Raw genomic sequence first — 21,285 nt, forward strand, 5'->3', positions numbered from 1 at the left:
ATTCTTGTAAACTAAAGTATACTTCGGCTGCAAGTTGATTCTGGCGATTCTCATGTAAACGCTTAAAGGGGACCCGTCACCCCAAAAAAATTCCTATTTTATCACGCTATCAAGCAGAATTATCTTTATTTGCACTGTATAAATTATTTGAATCTTGTTTCCTTCGGTCTGGGAACTCATAATTATAGCAAGCAGGCAGGAGCCATTTTGTGGACACTATTATTAAGACAAGCCTTGTATCATCTCAGAATCTTGTTTGTGCACCAGGATGGGGGATCCGATGTCCATCCCCATGGACTGGTTACACAATTAAATGGTTAAGAGAACTGGGGGAATGTGGGGAGAGCAGTGACATCTAGGAAGTGCTGAATGGAAAGTGAAAGTGATTACTTGCCCCGCCTCTATGCCTTAGGCATAGAGGAGGGGCAGGCAATATTTGATTGACAGTTGAGATTTTTAAATGAGTTTACAACAGCTATGAATGCTTTAATAAAAAAAAAAGAATTTGGATTTCATGTTTAATTTAAAAAGAACTTTTATTATACAGCTTTTTATGTCTGGTTGAAACACAGACGAAAATAGGCACATAGTCCATAGTTACTCATGATGAACTAACATGTGTAGATAGTTGTGATGGTAACTGGAGAAGAAATGTACAATGTAATCACAATGTAAACATCCTAAATACTTACCTTTTCAGCTTTGCTATGTCAGCAGCTCAAATACTGTTTTATAAGAATTGTTGTATTTAACAAAATATATGAAGGTTGAGAATAACGGGTTCAGTTTCATCTTCTAGACTCCTTCTTGTGAATGTGGAAATGATTGTTCAGACTCCTTTTTATATAATCATATTGCTCCACATTATTTATTTCACTTGAGAGCCATGCCGGACAGAGGTTATAGAGTGCATTTGCACTTATTGGCAAACATATCAAATATACAATTAGTTTTTTTAATTCAAGATCATTGACTGCATTTTGGCAGGTTTAAATTAACCCCTTACTTCCCTTTCACTTTGTTTTAGATCCTTGCCTACACTGAAGGATTGCATGGAAAATGGCTTTTCACAGAGATCCGTGCCATTTTTTCACGTCGCTACCTTCTGCAAAACACGGCTGTAGAGATTTTTATGGCAAACCGAGGTAAGAATGCTCTAAAATGTAAATGAGGTTGTGTTAGATGTGTTTACCTTAAATGTTTTTAAAAGTTTAGTTTTAGTATTATAAGTGTAATATGTTGGCGCTCAAAAAATACATGGTAATAATAATAATTAGGGAAGGGGCGAATTTGACCCGTTTTGTTTCGCCAAAAATTCACCGCTGGCGAAATGTCGCAGACACTCATTACAGTCTCATTTTTTTTGACGCGCGTCTTTTTTTTTTGACGCACAACGCCATACAAGTCTATGGGCGTCATTTTGCTGGGAAACAAGGCAAAAAAATTAGCCCATCCCTAATAATAAGCATTGTGATATCAGAAATATTTTTAGTAGACAACAGCAAGTTGCTACATTAATAAGTAGCTTTATTTGAAATATGTGGTTAATGGATTAGTTTTCTGCCTCTCTCCAAAATTAAACATAATGTACTTCTTTGGTCACCAACTCTGGGTAAAAAAACTTTTTGTTTTTTTTCGATATTTTTTATGCCCCGAAGCTGCTAGAAGTCCGAATCCAAAAATACTCCAGCTAAAAGTGTATGTAATGCATGTTAAAGTCAATGGCAGAGGTTCCTTGAACCTTTTGAAGATGTTTTTTGCCTTCATGATTTTCGGATGTTTTATGTTGGTTTGAGCCTGAAAATGTGATAAATTTGAGGTATTCAAGGTTTTATAGCCTATAATACGCAAGAGCCATGAATATCCTGTAAATTATATTCTAATAAATGGTGCTTAGTGATGTAATCAGTTATAATCGGAGCTAAGGGGCAGATTTGTCAACGGTCAAGGTGAATTTTCGAATTAAAAAAATTCGAATTTCAAGCTATTTTTGTGTACTTGGACTAGGGATTAGTCCAAATTTTATTTGAATTTGCAAAAAATTCAAAAATTTGAATATCGAAATTTATGATGTACTGTCTCTTTCAACTTGGACCATTCAACTTGGACCATTCGCCATCTAAAACTTGCCGAATTGCTGTTTTAGCCTATGGGGGACCTCCTAGAACCTACTTAAAGTCAAACGGTGGACTTTGAAAAATCTAAGTTTTTTTTGGGGAAAACCTTCAAATCGAATTCGACCAAATGCGCGATCCTTCGAATTTGTCTGAATACAGACCTATTCGACCTAAAAAAACTTAATTTTGGTTGGTCTCTTTGAATTTCGACATTTTTTTCAATTCGACCCTTGATAAATATGCCCCTTAGTGTTGTAATATCTGTCACATAACTCAGAGTTCCATGACCTGTATAAAATCACTCTGCCTCAGGGCTTGTGTTTTTATATGGTTATGGAACTCCTTGGGAACTTATAATAGTCTTAGGGGCCGATTCACCAAGGGTCGAATATCGAGGGTTAATTAACCCTCGATATTCGCCTGGGAATTAAAATCCTTCGTCATCGAAGTCGAAGGATTTTAGCGCAAATAGTACGATCGAACAATCGAAGGAATAATCCTTCGATCGAACAATTAAATCCTTCGAATCGAACAATTAAATCCTTCGAATCGAACGATTCGAAGGATTTTAATCCAACGATCGAAGGATTTTAATCCAACGATCGAAGGATTATCCTTCGACCAAAAAAACTTAGGAAAGCCTATGGGGGCCTTCTCCATAGGCTAACATTGACTTCGGTAGCTTTTAGATGGCGAACTAGGCGGTCAAAGTTTTTTCTTAAAGAGACAGTACTTCGACTATCGAATAGTCGAACGATTTTTAGTTCGAATCCTTCGATTCGAAGGTCGAAGTATCCCAAAAAACACTTTGAAATTCGAAGTTTTTTTTACTTCGAATCCTTCACTCGAAGTTAGTGAATCGGCCCCTTATATTTTACAAGAGGGGGCACTTTATTCACTATATAAACTCAATCAATTTATGGTATTCGAGTTTTTTACCTGATTGCATTCAGTCGAGTTTTTTTACATTTGGATTTTTTCATAAATAAGCAAACATTCAATTTTGTTTAAATTGTGAGTTTATTTGAGGGTCAAAAAAACTCACAAACCTTACAAACTCAACCTTTAATAAATAACCCACTGAATGATCTGCTGCATCCCTCGCTAGCTTGTCAGTCTTGTGGCTGCTTAATGATTGGGAAGGAGATGGTCATTCTATTTTGCTGTTGCTTGTTACTCATTCGGTTTCACAATATAAGAAAATGGCATTTAGTCAACTCCATATGAGGACTATCCTGCTATTGGCACTTTGACTTCTTTTATTTTCTTTTTTATTATGACACATAAAAATTATGTTTTACTATGTTGGTAGTATTCTAAAGCAAGTTAACACTTTGCAAGCCATCATGCTGTTATTGAACTGGATTGGATGTCCTACTAACAGTTTTTTTATGTATTTAATTTAATGGGGCATGTCTAAGCATTCAGCTGTCATTGACCTACAATTTCCAGCTTCCAACAGCTGGAGGACCAAAGGTTGGACATTGCTTTGTTAGATGAGCAGTTAAATAGGATTTGCTTCATATTAACAGGAATTAGTTGAATGTACATATACATATTTTCTGTTTGACTAAAACATTACATAAGTAAAAACATGAACCTCAACTGTGGCTTTAAATTATGTTAAATGTTTATTATTTATTAATTTATGACTGAATCCTTGGAATTTGCTAAATTACTGAGCTACTTTTCTGAAACTGTAAATTATTTCCTTTGCTGCATTTTTGTTTGATTGCATTAAGCAACAGATGTTTCTGACTGCATAACATATTTTATATACAAGCTATAGGGGAAGAATAATTCAGTTTTATTGTGTACATTATAATTGTTTAAAGTAAATGATTTGGAATATGACCAGTTTTTTGTTTCTTTAAACATTTCTTGTTGTTATAGTAAATGCTTGGAAATGTGTAACTTGTAACCCATATATATTACAATATTTTTTTAATATGAGGATGTCCTGCATTTGTAGATTCATTTATTTGTAGTTGACATAATCTGTGTGTGTTTGTATGTGTCAATATATTTTTTTTTAAATATGTTAGGATAGAGAATTATGAAGTAACTAGTACAGGTATGGGAAACCCGTTATCCAGAAAGCTTGTGTGGCTACCTTAAAGGGATCCTGTCATCGGAAAACGTGTTTTTTTTCAAAACACATCAGTTAATAGTGCTACCCCAGCAGAATTCTGCACTGAAATCCATTTCTCAAAAGAGCAAACAGATTTTTTTTTTATATTCAATTTGGAAATCTGACATGGGGCTAGACATTTTGTCAATTTCCTCAGCTGCCCCCAGTCATGTGACTGATGCGCAGCTGGGCCCCCGCCCCCCTCCGTACACCCGTAACTGGCCGGGGAACATGCCGCGGGCGGACTGCCGGGGGGCCCTGGCCCGCTCGCACCCCCTGCTCCCCTGATAGTTCCGCCCCTGGTCATCCTTGGTGCCTCAGTAACAAAATATTATTGCAAGAAGCTTGGGCAAAGAATAAAGTAAGATTGTAACTTCACTACATTATGCCTGAATGTATTATGACCTTCTGTTTTTTGTTCTTTTTGTTACAGTTTCAGTTATGTTTAACTTCCCTGACCAGTCTACTGTGAAAAAAGTTGTCCATTGTCTCCCTAGAGTTGGTGTTGGCACTAATTTTGGATTGCCTCAAACAAGGTAATACTATTGCAATTTGGTGTGAAAATGCCAAAAAACTATCATACTTGGTGGCTAAACTGTTAGCCACTTAGTATGGGCAGTGATCGTTTTTTTACCTGTTAGTTTTACAACATTGCTTTTATGTGGATTGAATAAGACCCCTAGGCTACGTGGGCTCTCACACTGTGGATCTGGTGTTCACAGGATTGTTAAAACACAGGCTCTCTAATGATTACGCTCCTCACTGATACTTTTGTTGCCATTTTGGGGTTAATAATGTGTTTTGACACACTGTTTAAATGGTTTCTAATGCCTCCAAGTAGTTACTTTGTTTCAACGCACTTGACACGCGTTTATACTATTATATTCATCTACACAAGGGATGATTTTAGCTATTTAAAAAACTATACTGAGGTTTAGGATTGGCTCATTTGAATGTCGTAGAGATATTTACTAGCCAATGATTTGGCAACATATCACACACACACACCCTGCCTGACACACCCTCACTTGTCTCTTCCTGTATATTAACCCTTTTATTGCAGTGTTGTTTCACTTTGAGAAAAGCTGGTGTTCCAGCCAAAACGTCAGTTTTGTGCCCACATTAAACTTTTTTGATTATTTCTAAGACCTCTGAGTGCTCCTTCTTGAGGAGTATATATATATATATATATATATATATATATATATATATATATATATATATATATATATATATATATATATATATATATATATATATATATATATATATATATATATATATATATATATATATATATATATATATATATATATATATATATATATATTATATATATATATATATTATATATATATATATTATATATATATATATATATATAGTCCTCCAAAGAGCCAGCACTCTCGATAGATAGTTTCAAATGCCTGGGTGCAGTATCAATAGTTTCAATCTCCACATGCACAAATAAGATCCGCACTCACAGGACTTATGAAAATTATAAAAAATTTATTGCAAGAGTCTAACGTTTCGACCTCATCCGAGGTCTTTTTCAAAGTAACAAATATTAACACACAAATGCTTTAAATACCCAGATTGGCGGGAGAAGCAGGCTCTTAGCCAATCAGAGATGACGTGTCCACCCCATCAATAAAGCACGACAAATATACATATCCCAGACAACATAATAATTATAAAATCATTACACAAAAGTAAATTAAAGTATAATAGAACCCACCCTAACTAAAAAATAAAAACAATTAAAACCAAATATTCAGTAACCTTCAATATCACTTCCCAATTTGTTGCCATAATGGTTACAATGTTGTTACTTGTTACAAGAAATATAGAAATTTGAAAAGGGTGGAGGGGCTGTTCAGGGGTTCCCTCTACAATTGTAGTTTGACAACACAATGGTTCTGTATAAAACATTCTAATGACCATCATATAATCAAACGTTCTACTGTTATGTGTCATTATAGCACATGTGCTCGCCCACCATCGGTAGTGTGTAGCCAGGGTATGGAAGAATATGCTTTTCGTGAATATACTCATTGTTCATTAGTATGCACTACTTGGTCAGTACCTTACCCAATACGAGAGCATGTATTTATTCAAACCTGACCTGTGTCTATATAGCCTGATAATCAGGTATGTACAAACTATTTACTGTGTATCCAGTTATATCAATCATTAACACCCACAATCCTCAGTGTAAACCACTTTTGGGATTGAAAAATAAGTATATAAGTATATAACATGTCATTGTGAAGTGAACCATATTTTCATAAATATAGTCGATAATGCTCCTCAGTGTGTAACTAAACCTATAAAAGATGAAAAAATAAATAGCAAATAAGCATGAAAAGAAATAAAAATAAGAATAAAAATAAAAATAAAAATACACTTAATGTGCCCCTAGTGTCCAAAATCCATAATCCCAGTCTTAATAAATAAATCGATCTTCATTAACACCATAGTGTCAGCAGGTGAATGGATAAAATCATACTGTGTTGGGCAAGGATCCGATAGAAGAATGTCTGATTATATGATGGTCATTAGAATGTTTTATACAGAACCATTGTGTTGTCAAACTACAATTGTAGAGGGAACCCCTGAACAGCCCCTCCACCCTTTTCAAATTTCTATATTTCTTGTAACAAGTAACAACATTGTAACCATTATGGCAACAAATTGGGAAGTGATATTGAAGGTTACTGAATATTTGGTTTTAATTGTTTTTATTTTTTAGTTAGGGTGGGTTCTATTATACTTTAATTTACTTTTGTGTAATGATTTTATAATTATTATGTTGTCTGGGATATGTATATTTGTCGTGCTTTATTGATGGGGTGGACACGTCATCTCTGATTGGCTAAGAGCCTGCTTCTCCCGCCAATCTGGGTATTTAAAGCATTTGTGTGTTAATATTTGTTACTTTGAAAAAGACCTCGGATGAGGTCGAAACGTTAGACTCTTGCAATAAATTTTTTATAATTTTCATAAGTCCTGTGAGTGCGGATCTTATTTGTGCATGTATATATATATATATATATATATATATATATATATATACACACTTTTTTTTAGATCTCACAACATTTGGAAAGTAAAATTAGGCTACTTACATGATCCAACTAATTATTTCCATCCTATAGCTGTAGCTGATCTGCCCCAAAATCTACTTCCAACCATCTTTCGGTTCCACAGTTTGTCCTTTCTATGTACAGTTAGGGGTATGTACATTCACATGTTAATACAAGAGAATGAAAACAAAATGCTTTCTAGGAGAGGATTTATTAATAACATGAACACATGGGTAGGGCAAGCAAATATTATTTTATGTTTTATGCATATTATCAAAATTGCATGAAGCAAAGTGGCAGTAGCCATTAAAAACATTCACATTCTTGATTTATGATAAAATGAAAATGTCTTTTCATATAGCTGAGCTTCCCAAAGCAAGGATATGTGTTGATGGGTTTCATTGCGAGGTTTATGTTCCCCTCAGCCACAATCAGCAAGCTCTTATTAAATCCATTCACTTTGCAGACTCCTAGCAGTGAAGATGTCATAGTGCCTATTGCATATAGTCCATAGCACTTTCAGAATGAAATAAATTGGTAAAAACTACTTAAATGAGCTTTAATTCTGATTTTTTTTCCCCTGTCTTTAGCTGCTATGGCATACTGCATATTGTCCTGGTAGGACGCTGCCATATTTTAAGATCTTTTTTGAAAAAATTAAGTAAGATTGAATTGTAATTAATAGCATGTCTTGAGGGTATAAAGAATGAAACTGGCCAAACAATATCCAATTCCAATCTGATGATTTGGAGTATCAGATTGCATTGACTTTCTTAAGCATCCTTTGTAGCTATCGAGCAGACAACATTGGAAGAAGGAATGTGCATGTCTCCTATAGATTCCATGACCACCTTTGTGCCAGTAGGGGGGTATGAACTACTACTAGTTATTGGTTACAGGATGTTGTACGTATTTTGGCAGGCGCATCTCTTTGGCCACTCCGAAACAGATATTTAAAGCATCAAATATGACGCAACGTTGGCAGCACAGAGAAATCTCCAATTTTGAATATCTGATGTTTCTGAACACAATCGCTGGTAAGCTTGGATCGTTTATCTGTGAATTTAATATTAAGGATATTGGGGAAATGGCAGAACTGTAGATATAGCTAACACTATGGTCTTGGAATTCTTGAAGAATGGATTCTTAATGCAGGTATGGGAGATTTGATTAGCATGTTGATGTCACTTCTTTCTTTGTCACAAACATTAATTTTTAGGTGTTAGTCCCACCACATTTTCCCCAATATTATTATTATTATTATTATTGTGAATGAATGGATGTCAGTTTGTCACTTGGTTCACACCAGAGCTGTATTTTTGGGCAATGACTATGTGAGAATTCATTATGATTGTGTTTTCACTGGTATATAAGTTATAATAAGCTCCCTGGTACCTCATTTTTACATCTGTTTGACTAAAAATGTATCTTCTCTGCAAAGTTTATAGTGGCTTCCACATATTTTGCTTGAACCCCCACAGTTTTCCAGCATAAGATCAAATTTGTGTTGTCTAAATTAAGTGCATGGGAAAGAGTCCTTGCCATTTAAAATATTACCTACCTACCTAGTGCCTACTACGGTGATCTCACTAGTATATATGTGATGCTAGTGCATCAGCAAAGGGGAAGAGCCTTGCTTTTAGTTGGATATTATAAACACCCTTTCTCGCTTATTGGTTTCTTGTGGGTAAACTCACAGGTCCTGTGCTGTTGTGGAATAGTATAAATTATAAATATAGCCTTAGTTACTGATGTGTTTTCAGTGCATCAAGATTTTTATTGTTTTATATGTCTTTGTTGACAACATTATGAGTATAGACTTACAAAATAGAATAATGTTCATGTTCTCAAATTTTTTAAGGGAGAATATTTGTAAAAACAGCAAATTTAAAAAAAAAAATGCCCTGGCAATGGTTTGTAGAGTAGAAAATTGATTTTATATTGCTCAGCAGACTTTGGCTTCGTATGTTGTAAAGTGAAAGCCAACTTAAAAACCGAATGGATATATGATTGTAAGACGCAAAGAAAAGGTTATGTTCGAAGAAACACTAAAACTAAGATAAATAAAATCATGGTTTGACAGTACTGTCATTGAATTTTGTCTTCCCTATTGTGTTACATTCCTAAATACTATTTGGTTGTTTAACAGGCCGAACTTACAGCGACTTAAACCAGTATCCAGTGTTCCCCTGGGTTATAACCAATTATGAATCGGAACAGCTGGACCTTACTCTTCCTAGCAACTTCAGGGATTTGTCTAAGGTATGTGATTTTATTTTTACTGGTTCAAATGAAAGGTCACTTTCTCAAGTCCACGGCTACACCTATCTTCTGATCAGTCTACATCTGTGCCTGCACCCAGAGCCACTGCGTTGGCTTGGGTACAGGTAAACACGTTTGATTTCATTGCAAAATGCATTTTATCACAGAAATCCACTCTTACTTGCACTAGGGCCAGTGCAGTGGCTGTGGGTGCAGGCAAAGGGGTAGGTTCATCAGAGCATAGAGACTGAATATAAACTGCAGATAAATGCAAGCTGAGATTCAGCCTGTTGTGGCCGTAGCCTAAAGGGTCAAAAAAGATTGCCTCATCGCATTACTGAAATATAACTGTCCACCTAATGGTCCTAGATGGATGTCTTAAAATAAGCCCCCCCCCCTTGTTGTTTTCTCACAGCCCCCATATAACAGTTAGCTTTTAAAGTATTTTATTTTTAATCAAATTCAGAAGCTATTGTATTATAAAAATCTAGTTACACGGGCTGCAGTCTGCTGGTCTTATCAAATCACTCTGATGGTTATTGTCTATGGTGGTTGCATTATAAGCTTAAGAAAAGTTACTAAATGAGAAAATTAAACAATGCATCTGGGAGATTCTCTGTTTGAAAGTGCCATCTCGTTTTTATTGTCCATTACAAACATATTTTCCTCTTAAGGCCGTAATTCACTTTTATAGCAGAAGGCCTGTTAATAAGTACACGTGTTCCTTTTCAACCTTAAAATACTGTAATATGGGATCATTATTCCCTTTGCTTTCCACTATTTGCAAACAATGTTTCCATTTGCTTTTGCTTCTGTATGGAAATTTATTTAGAGGAAAGTGCATTAAAGGAGACATTAAAAATAAGAATGTACCAGTGTGTTATACTCATTTAGATATAGAAGAATTGTGCTTAAAAAAGTAGTGTTTCAGGCTGATTTATTTAATATTTCTGCAAAAACCCCAATAATCCCTCCCCTCCCTTCCACTTCCTGCTCCCTGAATTCCCAGGCTGTGCAGGGGAGCCGGCTGCTCTCAGCTCACTGTACTGTAGGACAGGAACCAATCAGCAGCTAGCAGGACCTGATAGGGAACTGAAGCCTGTCTGTGCTTGTGTGACTACAGGGCTGTGATTGGCTGTCCCCCTCCTACTGTGTAAAGGCAGGGAACGTTAGGACATGCCCACCCTTCACTTGCAATAGGGACAAGGACCAGCGAACATCTATAGGAAGCTCCAATAAAGGGGCTATTTTTAATCTTGATTTTTAGCCCCGTGTAAAAGCAACACCATATATTACTTATAATTCCCTACAAAATTAGGGTTTTTTCATTTATCCTATATGCCTCCTTTAAAGATCTGTAATAAGCTCATTTTTGGCATTGCTTCTTTTGAGATGTTATATACAGCAGCTTACCCTCACCTGCAAGGGTACAATATTTTATATATTTTTCTAATATCACCACCCCAAACACACAAGTTTCTGCATCCTCATTGTCTCCATTGTGTGTAATTATGCCTTTCTGAAGAGTATTTGTAGGACTTTACGCTATTATTTTCTATACCTATAGGCAAATTGCATTTAAAAAAGGATCGTATTATATCTATCTGTTAATCCAGCACATAATAAATATATGAAAACACGAAAGATATTATACATAAGTGTATAAATCAGTGTTGAGAACTCCCCTTACATCAAGTTTGCATCACTTTAACAAAAAAATGGAAGCCTGATATTGTTCAGTTATCAAAGAAAAAGCAGAAGGCTGCTCTTCCATAGAACAGATAAAATAGTCAATGGGTAGAGTACACATTATATGAAGTTAATTAAGCTTAAAATATTCTAAAATATACTTTCCCTTTAAGTGAATGCAACAGCAGAATAGCAACAATGGGAGCTGTGAGTCTAAGTAATCTAATTTCTTGTAAGCTTGCTCTGTTCATTGGTCTGTGTTATGTGTCTGACTGGTGTGTTGTTTTACTGGTCTTAGCTCTTTGTGTTTATATAGTCTTTCTGCCTTTGAACACATTTCTTCTGTAGATAGAAATAGCAATTCTTATTTCCCCATGTTGTCTGAGTTCCCCATTGAGAAGGGCATACTATTGATGTTCTGCTCCCATGCTGAGTTTTTCTTGCTACTCTATCTAATTTTGGTCTGGAGAAGATCATTAGCCAATCTGTTTTATAAATGTTTTTTGTTTACAAATCTCATTATTTGCTTTTAGCCCAGCAGAGCATTGCTTCTTTTTTTGCCACCTAGTGTTTGGCTTATTGTAGCTTTTGATATGACTATGGCCAACAGACTAGTAAACAGAGCACTCATGGCTAAATTCCAACCACAGTTTCAGAATTTCAGAGAACCAATCTTGTGGAATGGATTTAAACATTTTTCTTGTGTCTTGTAGAGTTATTAGATTAATGGATGTTTAATCAAATTAAGCTTTTTGTCAAAATTGTCTCCAAAAAAAATAAATACCTTTTGTATTAAATATTAAAATTGGGGATGCACCGAATCCACTATTTTGGATTCAGCCGAACCCCCAAATCCTTTGTGAAACATTCGGCCTGGTACCGAACCGAATCCGAACCCTAATTTGCATATGCAAATTAGGGAGGAAAAGGGGAAAAAATTGACTTCCTTGATTTGTGGCGAAAAGACACGTAAATTCCATCCCCACCCCTAATTTACATATGCAAATTAGGATTCGGTTCGGCCGGGCAAAAGGATTCAAAATACAAATCCTGCTGAAAAAGGCCGAATCCCTAACCGAATCCTGGATTCGGTGCATCCCTAGTTAAAATCTAGGGCTTATAGCTCTCATGCTGAGTGAAGAGATCAGCTAGACTCTCTATGTAGTTAAAAGATATATCCTTAAGGCCCCATACATGGGGCAATAAAAGCTGCCGACAGAACGAGTGAGCATCTTATTGGCCCATGTGTGGGGCCATCCGAGGGGCGTCCCCGATCGATATCTGACCGAAAGTCGGCCAGATGCAGATCGGGCAGGGTAACGCCTGTATGGCCTCCATTCTGATCCAATTGTTGGGCCCTAGGACCCATGATCGGATCAGCCCGATATCGCCCACCTCAATGTGGGCTTATTGATGAAAGATCCGCTTGTTTGTCGACAAACTAGCAGATCTCCCTTTGTATAGCCACCTTTATACTGAAGTAAGAATACATTTTTAAAGGGCTACTGTTATACACAAACTTTAACAGTGTTTTCTGAAACATTAGACGTTTAGAGTTCATATACTTATGTAGGTCATAACTTAATTGCATCTGTTTCCATTGCCTCAGCTAAGCTCCATTACCGTTCTGTTTCATTGTTACATAAGCCGTAGCTATTTCCAAGTAGCAATCTAATAAATGTGAATAAGTCATTCAGATGAATGGTATTTAACCCTGCTTTGTTTTGCTGGACTGTGGCAGTGATCCTTTGCCTTCTCGTTGCTGGATGGCAGTAAAGGACAAAATGTGGACCATTGGCCATAGACCAGTGCCACACATTTTGGTGCATAAACATTGAAGTATACATTTTACATCAGAATCCTGAGTGGATGGAGTGATTCAGATGCTTTTCTAACTGTATTACTACATAGGTAGAAAAAGGCTAATGTGCCACTGACCTTAGCTTAAGACCCAACATGGTGGGCTGACAGAACACAGATATGGCTGGCTACAGATCTGTCTATGTGCACATTGGCAGGAATTGCATCTGCTTGTCCCTTTGCTCACTGACTGATTTCAGCCAAAAAATGCTGACATGCACACACTGGTCAGTGGTGGACTATATTGGCATTGTCCCCTCCTGCACAGAAATGCCACATTTAAAATTAGTCTATGGGCATTATAGCTCCCAGTGTGCCTTTAGTTTACTTATAGAAGCAAGGAAGATACAGAGCACCAGCGGGATCTATTCCAATAAAACCAATCTTTTATTCATATCATTAAGATACAGGAGCTTAAATCATATGGCCTTTGAGAAAGTGGCTGGTAGCCACGAAACGCGTCAAGCATGTGGTAAGGGTTGATGACTTATGCTCCTGTATCTTAATGATATAAATACAAGATTGGTTTTATTGGAATACATCCTGCTGGTGCTCCATCTCTTCCTTGCGCCTATGATTTAATGAGGCCTTCCGGGGGCTGTTTAGTACATTTTAGCACAGCGTGGAGAGAAGTTGGAGGAGTGCTCCTGATTTTAAAACTTTTGCCTTTCGGTTACTGGCAGACAAGGGGTATATTTATCAAAAGAGTGAAGTTAGAGATCACTCTGACCTCTAGAGTGAAATTCTGCCACTCTCCATTCATTTCTATGGAAATTTGAATTTCTATGGATATTTATCAACTAGTGAACTTTCACTTTACTCTTTTAAAAGTCCCATAGAAATGAATGGAGAGTGGCGGAATTTCACTCTAGCAGACTGGGTGATCTCTAACTTCAGTCTTTGACAAACATGCCCCAAGGAGTTTTTCGCAGACAACTAATCACCTGCGCAGGCCCGGACTGGCAATCTGTGGGTTCTGGCAAATGCCAGAGGGGCTGCTATAAGGTGCCATAGAAAGTCAGTATTTAGTGGGCTGGTGGGGGCTGATTGGGCCTCTGTGTACCTGAAATGCCAGGGCCTGTTTTCAGGGGTGATTCTGGTCTTTCTGCTGCCTGAGGCGAAAGCATGGCAATGCGCCCCCCGTGCCACGCCCCCATGTCACTCCCCCACACACCATGCCTTTCTTATACAGGATAGGTAAATTACCCTTAATGTGTTACCATGCTGTCCCTAAAATTAATAAAGTGTTTGGATGCTTTGTAGATAGATACTTCGTAACTATCTTTTTTTAACTTATAGACATTAAAAAACATTTAAATAATTATTCTTCTATTAGGCAGTTATCACACAAGAAATATACAGGAAATAAAACTCCCATAGTCATTACTAACAATAAAAATAGAGAACACTTACCAGTAAAGATTCAAATAAAATTAATAATTTGTAAGCTCAACAATCTGACTGAACAAACTGAAGCTAAATAACTCAAAAACAAATAAATAAGAAAACATGAAAAACAATTGCAAATTGTCTCAGAATATCACTCTCTACATCATACTAAATGTTAAGTCAGTGATGCCTAACTTGCATACGGCTCCAAGTTCAAGTACAATTGACATATATGCAGCATAATCTACATTACACTTCACAAGCCTGGGAAACATTCATTAAATAAAATAGAGTTGTTATATTGCCCTACACATGAGCCCACTGTATAGTTTAGGTGCCATATGTTAGGAAATGTAGGGGGGAAGGAGAGTAACCCAAAAAAATGTAAAAGACGCCAGCGTCAACTATATTTGAAGATCCTCCTATCTACTCTATTGCACTTTGCCTGGTCTGAGTTGTCTGGTGCAAGCGGTAACGTTCAGTAAAATCCGCAAGTTAGTGAATTAACGTAGTTACGTCCCTCCTCCGTTAGGGTGCAAAATATCACTAGAGTATGTCTCCTTCGCTAGCGAATTTACGCCAGCACCCGTTGGCAAAGTGCCAAAATGACGTCACACTGGTGAATTTTCCCTTTGGTAAATTCCCCCCTTAATTTCCAAAAAAACTTTGAATTTCATCTTTATGCATTAACCAGGGAACATGCAACTTTTTTTATTTTTTATTTTTTTTTTAACTTAAGCCACTAGTATTTATTAATTAATTATAACAATTTTATTTTGGTAATTTGTATATACAGTAATGCATTGAGGGCACCTGGGCAAGTGACTTATTATAAATACTGGCTTTATGATGACACACACAGTGGAATGGTAGTGGAGAATTCAAATAACAGACAGACAGGCAGTACAACTATTATATTATTTATTCCAAATATTCGTTCTGTAAGTACAGTACAGTACCTGGTTCTTCTTGTGAATAAACTCTGCCTCACACAGACAGTGCCTTCTGCCCTAGACAGATGCAGCAGCCAGCCACCACGGCACCACCAGGTCCAGGCACTGCAAACTCCAAACTCCAGTCTTCAAAAGCCTACACACGCAGAGTCGCAGACCCAGCCCTAGAGATATGCGTGGAGCCAGTGAAGTCACCGGCGTCACGTAAGCAGGGAGCTGCGGAGCACAGCGCAGCATGCTACACACGTCACGTTGACGCACTGACTGGCACCGCACTCTGCTCATCACAGCCAGGACAAGTCAGGGGCGGTAGCCTGGCAGCAGCAGCAAGCAGGAGGGAACTGACTGAAGGTGTAGGCGCAGGCACATTATGCGCAGCGCTTCTTTACATTTGAAAAGCAAGTTTTTTTTTCTTACCTTAGCTGTCCAAATGCCGCCCCTTGAATTGACCCACATTTTGCCACCTGAGGCGAGTTTCTCAGACGGCCTCATTATAGAAGCGCCCCTGCCTGTTTTGACTCTCAGTCCAGCCCTGCGTGACCTGCGAATGCAACAATGTAAGTTGCCAGTGGGGGCAAGCAAAACATTAGCTTGTTGGCCTGCATTGCTGACATTGCCTACATTCCCTGATCAGCTTGATATCGCCCATATCCGGAAAAGATCTGCTCGTTTGGCGACCACTTATATTAACTCACTTTTACACATGCAACATAGATATGTTATGCAACAACTCCAATGCAGTTGTTTAAGTGGAAATGACCAATCCAGTATTTCAAATACTCAGCATGATTTCAATGCAGGTATGGGATCTGTTAATCAGAATGAATGCTCTGGACCTGGGGTTTTCCAGATAACGGATCTTTCTGTAAATTGGATCTTCAAGTCTACTAGAAAATCATGTAACCATTAGAATAAACCCAATAGGCTGGTTTTCCTTACAATAAGGATTAACTATATCTTAGTTTACATCGAGTACAAGGAGTACTGGTTTATTTCAGGAAATTATTTTTAAATATTTGGATTATTTAAATTAAATGGGGTCTATGGGAGCCTTCCAAAATTCGGAGCTTTCTGGCTTTCAGGTTTCCAGATAATAGATCCCATACCTTTAAAGTGAATGGATTCAGGCACTCACTTTCAATTTTATATGCAAGACATTTTATAGCAATGGTGGTACAATTTGGTAGATTTAAACCTTGAAATGTGGGGCACAGTGCATTACAAAGGAATATATATATGAATTGTCAGTTGCAGGCAGGAGTTAAGTTTGGGTTATTTTTTCTGAAAATATGGGTGTTCTATCAACCATGACAAATATCAAAAAGCCCAAGTGCCGTGGATTTAATGAAAAATGAAGCACTGTCAGTAGCTTTTTCTTGTCAGTGAGATAAAGTAACTGCTACTGTTTGAAAATGTGTCCTGTGCACCCTAAACAAGGAGAATTGCTCTTAAATGAGCCCACTAGAGACCATTTATTCAGTTCTTCTCAAAAATAACCAGAAGAGACACAGCACAAATGAATTACTGGTGCAGCAATGGGAAGATCTACAAAATGTGTTGTTTTTTTTTTGTTTTTTTTATAAAAAAAAAAAAAAAAAGGACAAAGTTGTCTTTGACTGGGAAGAGTAAAAACAGTGAATTTAAATCAGTTACATTGTTTTTAATGGGGAAACATAATCTTTATTTCTAGATGCAAATTAGAGTTTGAAAAACTTACCTTGTTTTTTTATTGATAACCATTTCAATAGTCTTCGCCAAAAACTTACTTTTCCCCTGCACCAGCAGGTACAGCATTTATCTTTGTGATCTATCCCATTAGTGCACCTTCATTGGCCCCATGCCATATGAATTTTACTTTCATTTTTTAAAAGCCTGATTTTCAGATGATTCATCAGTTTTGGTCTTTATTTATTTTTCACCAGTTTACTTTTCTATTCTGCCTCTTTTGTCTCCAAAATTATAATGCTCTCTGACCTCTTGGCTCCCTTTACAGAGTTAACTTTGGCACACCTTTTTTATAGTACCAATGGTTTGGATACAACCACTTAAAGGAGAACTAAAGCCTAACTAAAAAAGTAGCTACAAATGTTGTACATTATGTTTTCGGCTTCTGTACCAGCCCAAGGCAACCACAGTCCTTTAGCAGTAAAGATCTGTGTCTCCAAAGAAGCCCCAGTAGCTCCCCATCTTCTTTTCTGCTGATTCGGTGCACATACTCAGTTACTGAGCTTAGGGACCCACTCACAATATACAGTACACATAGAATATAAATGTCACAATATAAGGCTGATTAGTAATGAATGCAGATAATTACAACATGGCAGCACAGAAGCCAGTGCAATTAGTATCATAATTTAATAATCAGCCCTGTAGCATCAGTTTATATTATAGGCCAACCTCATTTTCTGCTTAATAATTTGTGATGACCCCTAAACAGTTGCTCAGAGCCCACTGAGCATGTGAGTGTCGCAGACACTTTCCAAGATGGTGACTGCTTGTGCCAAGTTTGAAGTCCTGTATCATTGAGCATCTGAAGCCTTAGGCTGTTGCAATATGTTGAGTATTTAAAATATGGCATTTGTAGCCATATTCACTTTTAGGGTTTAGTTCTCCTTTAAGCTCTATGCACAGACAGAGCACTTGTGCCTGTATGTTTAGCAGATTCAAGCATCACACTGCACCTTACACTGGGAAAAAAAATCTTGCACAAGGTATAAAACAAAGCTCATATGGGTGCAAGGGAGCATCTACTGACATTTCACATTGCATCAGCTTGCATTCCCTAAATGACACACAAACTAGGGATGTTCCAGGGGATGCCCATCATTCTATGCAGCACTGTCTACATGCTAGGAGTGCATGTCTTAGGGCACAACACGCAACTGACATTGGAGCAAGGTGCACCTTTTTCCCTTAATCCCGATTTTTAGCCCCGAATATTCTGACGTTCTGTTATAGGCAGCTCTTGTGTAAACACTCATGCCCTCTATGTAAGAAATTCCCTGACTGCCAGTAGACTTTGGCCCCATTTTGTGATGCTTCTGTTAAGACTTTTTGCAAGCATGCTGATATAACATGCCGTTTAAATGCAGAATTATTGGATATGTTGTGACAGATTGTGTAAGATTTGAATAACATTCTCTGAATTCCCATGAGAAAAGCCCCCTTGCAGATGCCTTCTTACCAATTATATCCTTGAAATTAGCTCTTATAGTGCCACTTACTTTTTGTATAAGGAATCACACAACTGATCTGATCACAATAGGGCTGGAAGTGGTATCTGGTGAGACTGGGCAGATCAAAACACACACACATAGGTACACACACACGTACACACACCCACACGTACACACACACACACCCACACACATTCAAACAATGATATTTACTCTTGTCCAAGCCTCCCTCATTTGTATTCCTATTACAAAAAAAAAAACTGTCCTATAGAAATTAATTCAACAAATGTCAATATTGTACAGGTTTTTTTTTGTTAAGTAACACTTTTGTAGCAGATTGATCAACATTGGGTTGATTTGTTACAATTTGTTTTGGATTGATCTAATGTGATTGGATTAGTTGGAACATTTTTTTAATCATAATCTTTGTTTTCAATAATGCTCAGCCATGTAAATGGGGTCTGACATAGTTTAAGTGACGTCCCTTTGGAACAGGCAAATATATTGATATTTGATAAAGTTTAACTAGTTTATCTTACCCTTTACCTTTTCAATACGTTTTTCTTTTTTGGAGTGTACCAAGCTATCGCTTGAATTATGTCCTTTGACCCAAACATCAGAGGTACATTCCGCATAGGAATAAACCGTTAATTGTAAGTCTTTAATTTGTAAATATCAATTAGTGTGTTTCACAAAACCTGCGTGCCTTCATTTGGTTTTTCTAATTAAGCAAAAAGTTTAATTAAGTGGTCTATAATATTTACAGGCGAGCGTGATTTCATCTCTGATGCACAAGCTTAGTAAACTGCTTTTATGGTGTATTAAAAACAGTCGAATAGCCTCATCTTTTATTGCACTTGTCAGAAAAATATAGGCCAACACAGTAAAATGTATTAGCCCAATACATTGTCTCCGTTTTATTATGAGGAAGCTATGATCTACAACTCTGTCACTGCAGATCTATTGTTCGAGGGTTTCCACAATTTTCTGTGCTCTGCCATTAATTTATAGCAGTAAACAATATGTAGCCCTCCAACTGCAGCAGAGCAGAATCTTTTAATGAGGTGGATGTTATTACCACAATAAATCAGCACATTCATGTAATGTATAATTCAAAGTGTGTATTCCCTCTGTATCTTTGCTGGGTAAGCTGATAGTGTATCATTGTCAGAGCCCAGCTATACTTTCTTTTTTTTTCTTTTTCATTCTTTTATTTGGAGTCTGGATATAAAAAATGTGTATTTTTGTTATTCAATTGCAAATGAGTGTACAATAATCTTCCTGCCGGCATCCAAAACAGACCTGGAACAATTACACCTGAAATCAATAGAGCATCGATCTCAGTATGTTGCTGTTTTAACAAAAGGCAGCAGAATCTTTCCTAATTGGTTTTAGCGGTATATCCAAGAAAGGTAATTCCATAAGCATTGATTGGGGAGCTATATGCTCTGTAGAAAAGGGCATAAAAGCAGATAAAGTGATTGGTTAAAATGGAACAAAATAATCGTTTACTGTGTTCAGTTTAACCCACTATGGTACAGAGGCACTTTTGTTATATTGTTCCATAATAAAGCATTATCCAGAATGCTCGGGACCTGGGGTTTTCCGGATAACGGATCTTTCCGTAATTTGGGTCTTCATGCCCTAAGTCTACTAGAAATTCATTTAAACATTAAATAAACCCAATAGGCTGGTTTTGCTTCCAATAAGGATTAAGTATATCTTAGTTGGGATCAAGTACAAGGTACTGTTTTATTATTACAGAGAAAAAGGAAATTATTTCTAAAAATTTTGATTATTTGGATAAAATGGAGTCTATGGGAGACAGCCATTCTGTAATTCGGAGCTTTCTGGTTATCGGGTTTCCGGATAAGGGATCCTATACCTGTACGAACATACCTGAATTATCCACTGAACTTTCCTGTGAATTTTTTGATAAAGTAAATCCTTTCACTTTAGGGACCTGTAAAAAGGCAAGTTGTCCCTTGGATATTGTAGAATGGATTTAATAATGTCCTAAAGTGTATTCTTCATTTCACAGTGTACAAGTTTGCGTATAATCTACCATAAAGATGGGAGCAGGAATAAGTAATAACTGAAGCATTATTGAACTAAAACACTTCTTAACTCTAATGATGGAGATGTCTTTGTTTGTAATATTATGTTATATTGTTATATTATAATGTTCCATTCTCTTCTGTTGTCACATCTTAACTTCTTGACCACAGGCTAGGACTTTATGCATTAAAAAAAAATGTTTGTTTAGGACAGGGGACTCAAAAAATATCTCTATACCCATGTTATTTTTTTATTTTTTAAAAATTGGTTTATTAGATCATATTAAAATAAATAAAATACAACAATAACCCCACATGGAGCCCGACACGTTTCATACTTACCCAGCACTTAATCGTAGGCAAACACTAGGATAGGGGGCCCACTTTCAGACTTTTAATTGCCATAATCTTTTTTCTGAAATAACAAACTTTTCATTTTATTTACCTGGAAGTGGTCTAGGCCTAGGGCATAAATATGCTGTCATTTATGCATAATGTGTCTAAACCAGGCACCTAAAATGCAGTAAAAGAATAATGACTGCACCCTGAATCCTGAACAGGTTTA

General features: G+C 36.8%; 1 protein-coding gene across 2 annotated transcripts in view; it reads left to right on the plus strand.

The window, feature by feature from the left end:
• Nucleotides 1–21,285, plus strand: part of LOC108699406 (lipopolysaccharide-responsive and beige-like anchor protein) — a 392,949-nt gene that overhangs the window by 272,697 nt on the left and 98,967 nt on the right. For both annotated transcript variants that reach the window (XM_041589518.1, XM_018231478.2), the window contains exons 40-43: nt 1,028–1,145; nt 4,682–4,784; nt 8,256–8,371; nt 9,484–9,596. In XM_041589518.1, the coding sequence (XP_041445452.1) occupies nt 1,028–1,145; nt 4,682–4,784; nt 8,256–8,371; nt 9,484–9,596 (450 nt within the window). The remainder of the gene's footprint in view (nt 1–1,027; nt 1,146–4,681; nt 4,785–8,255; nt 8,372–9,483; nt 9,597–21,285) is intronic.

Source organism: Xenopus laevis, chromosome 1L (assembly GCF_017654675.1).
Source record: "Xenopus laevis strain J_2021 chromosome 1L, Xenopus_laevis_v10.1, whole genome shotgun sequence".
NCBI lineage: Eukaryota > Metazoa > Chordata > Amphibia > Anura > Pipidae > Xenopus > Xenopus laevis.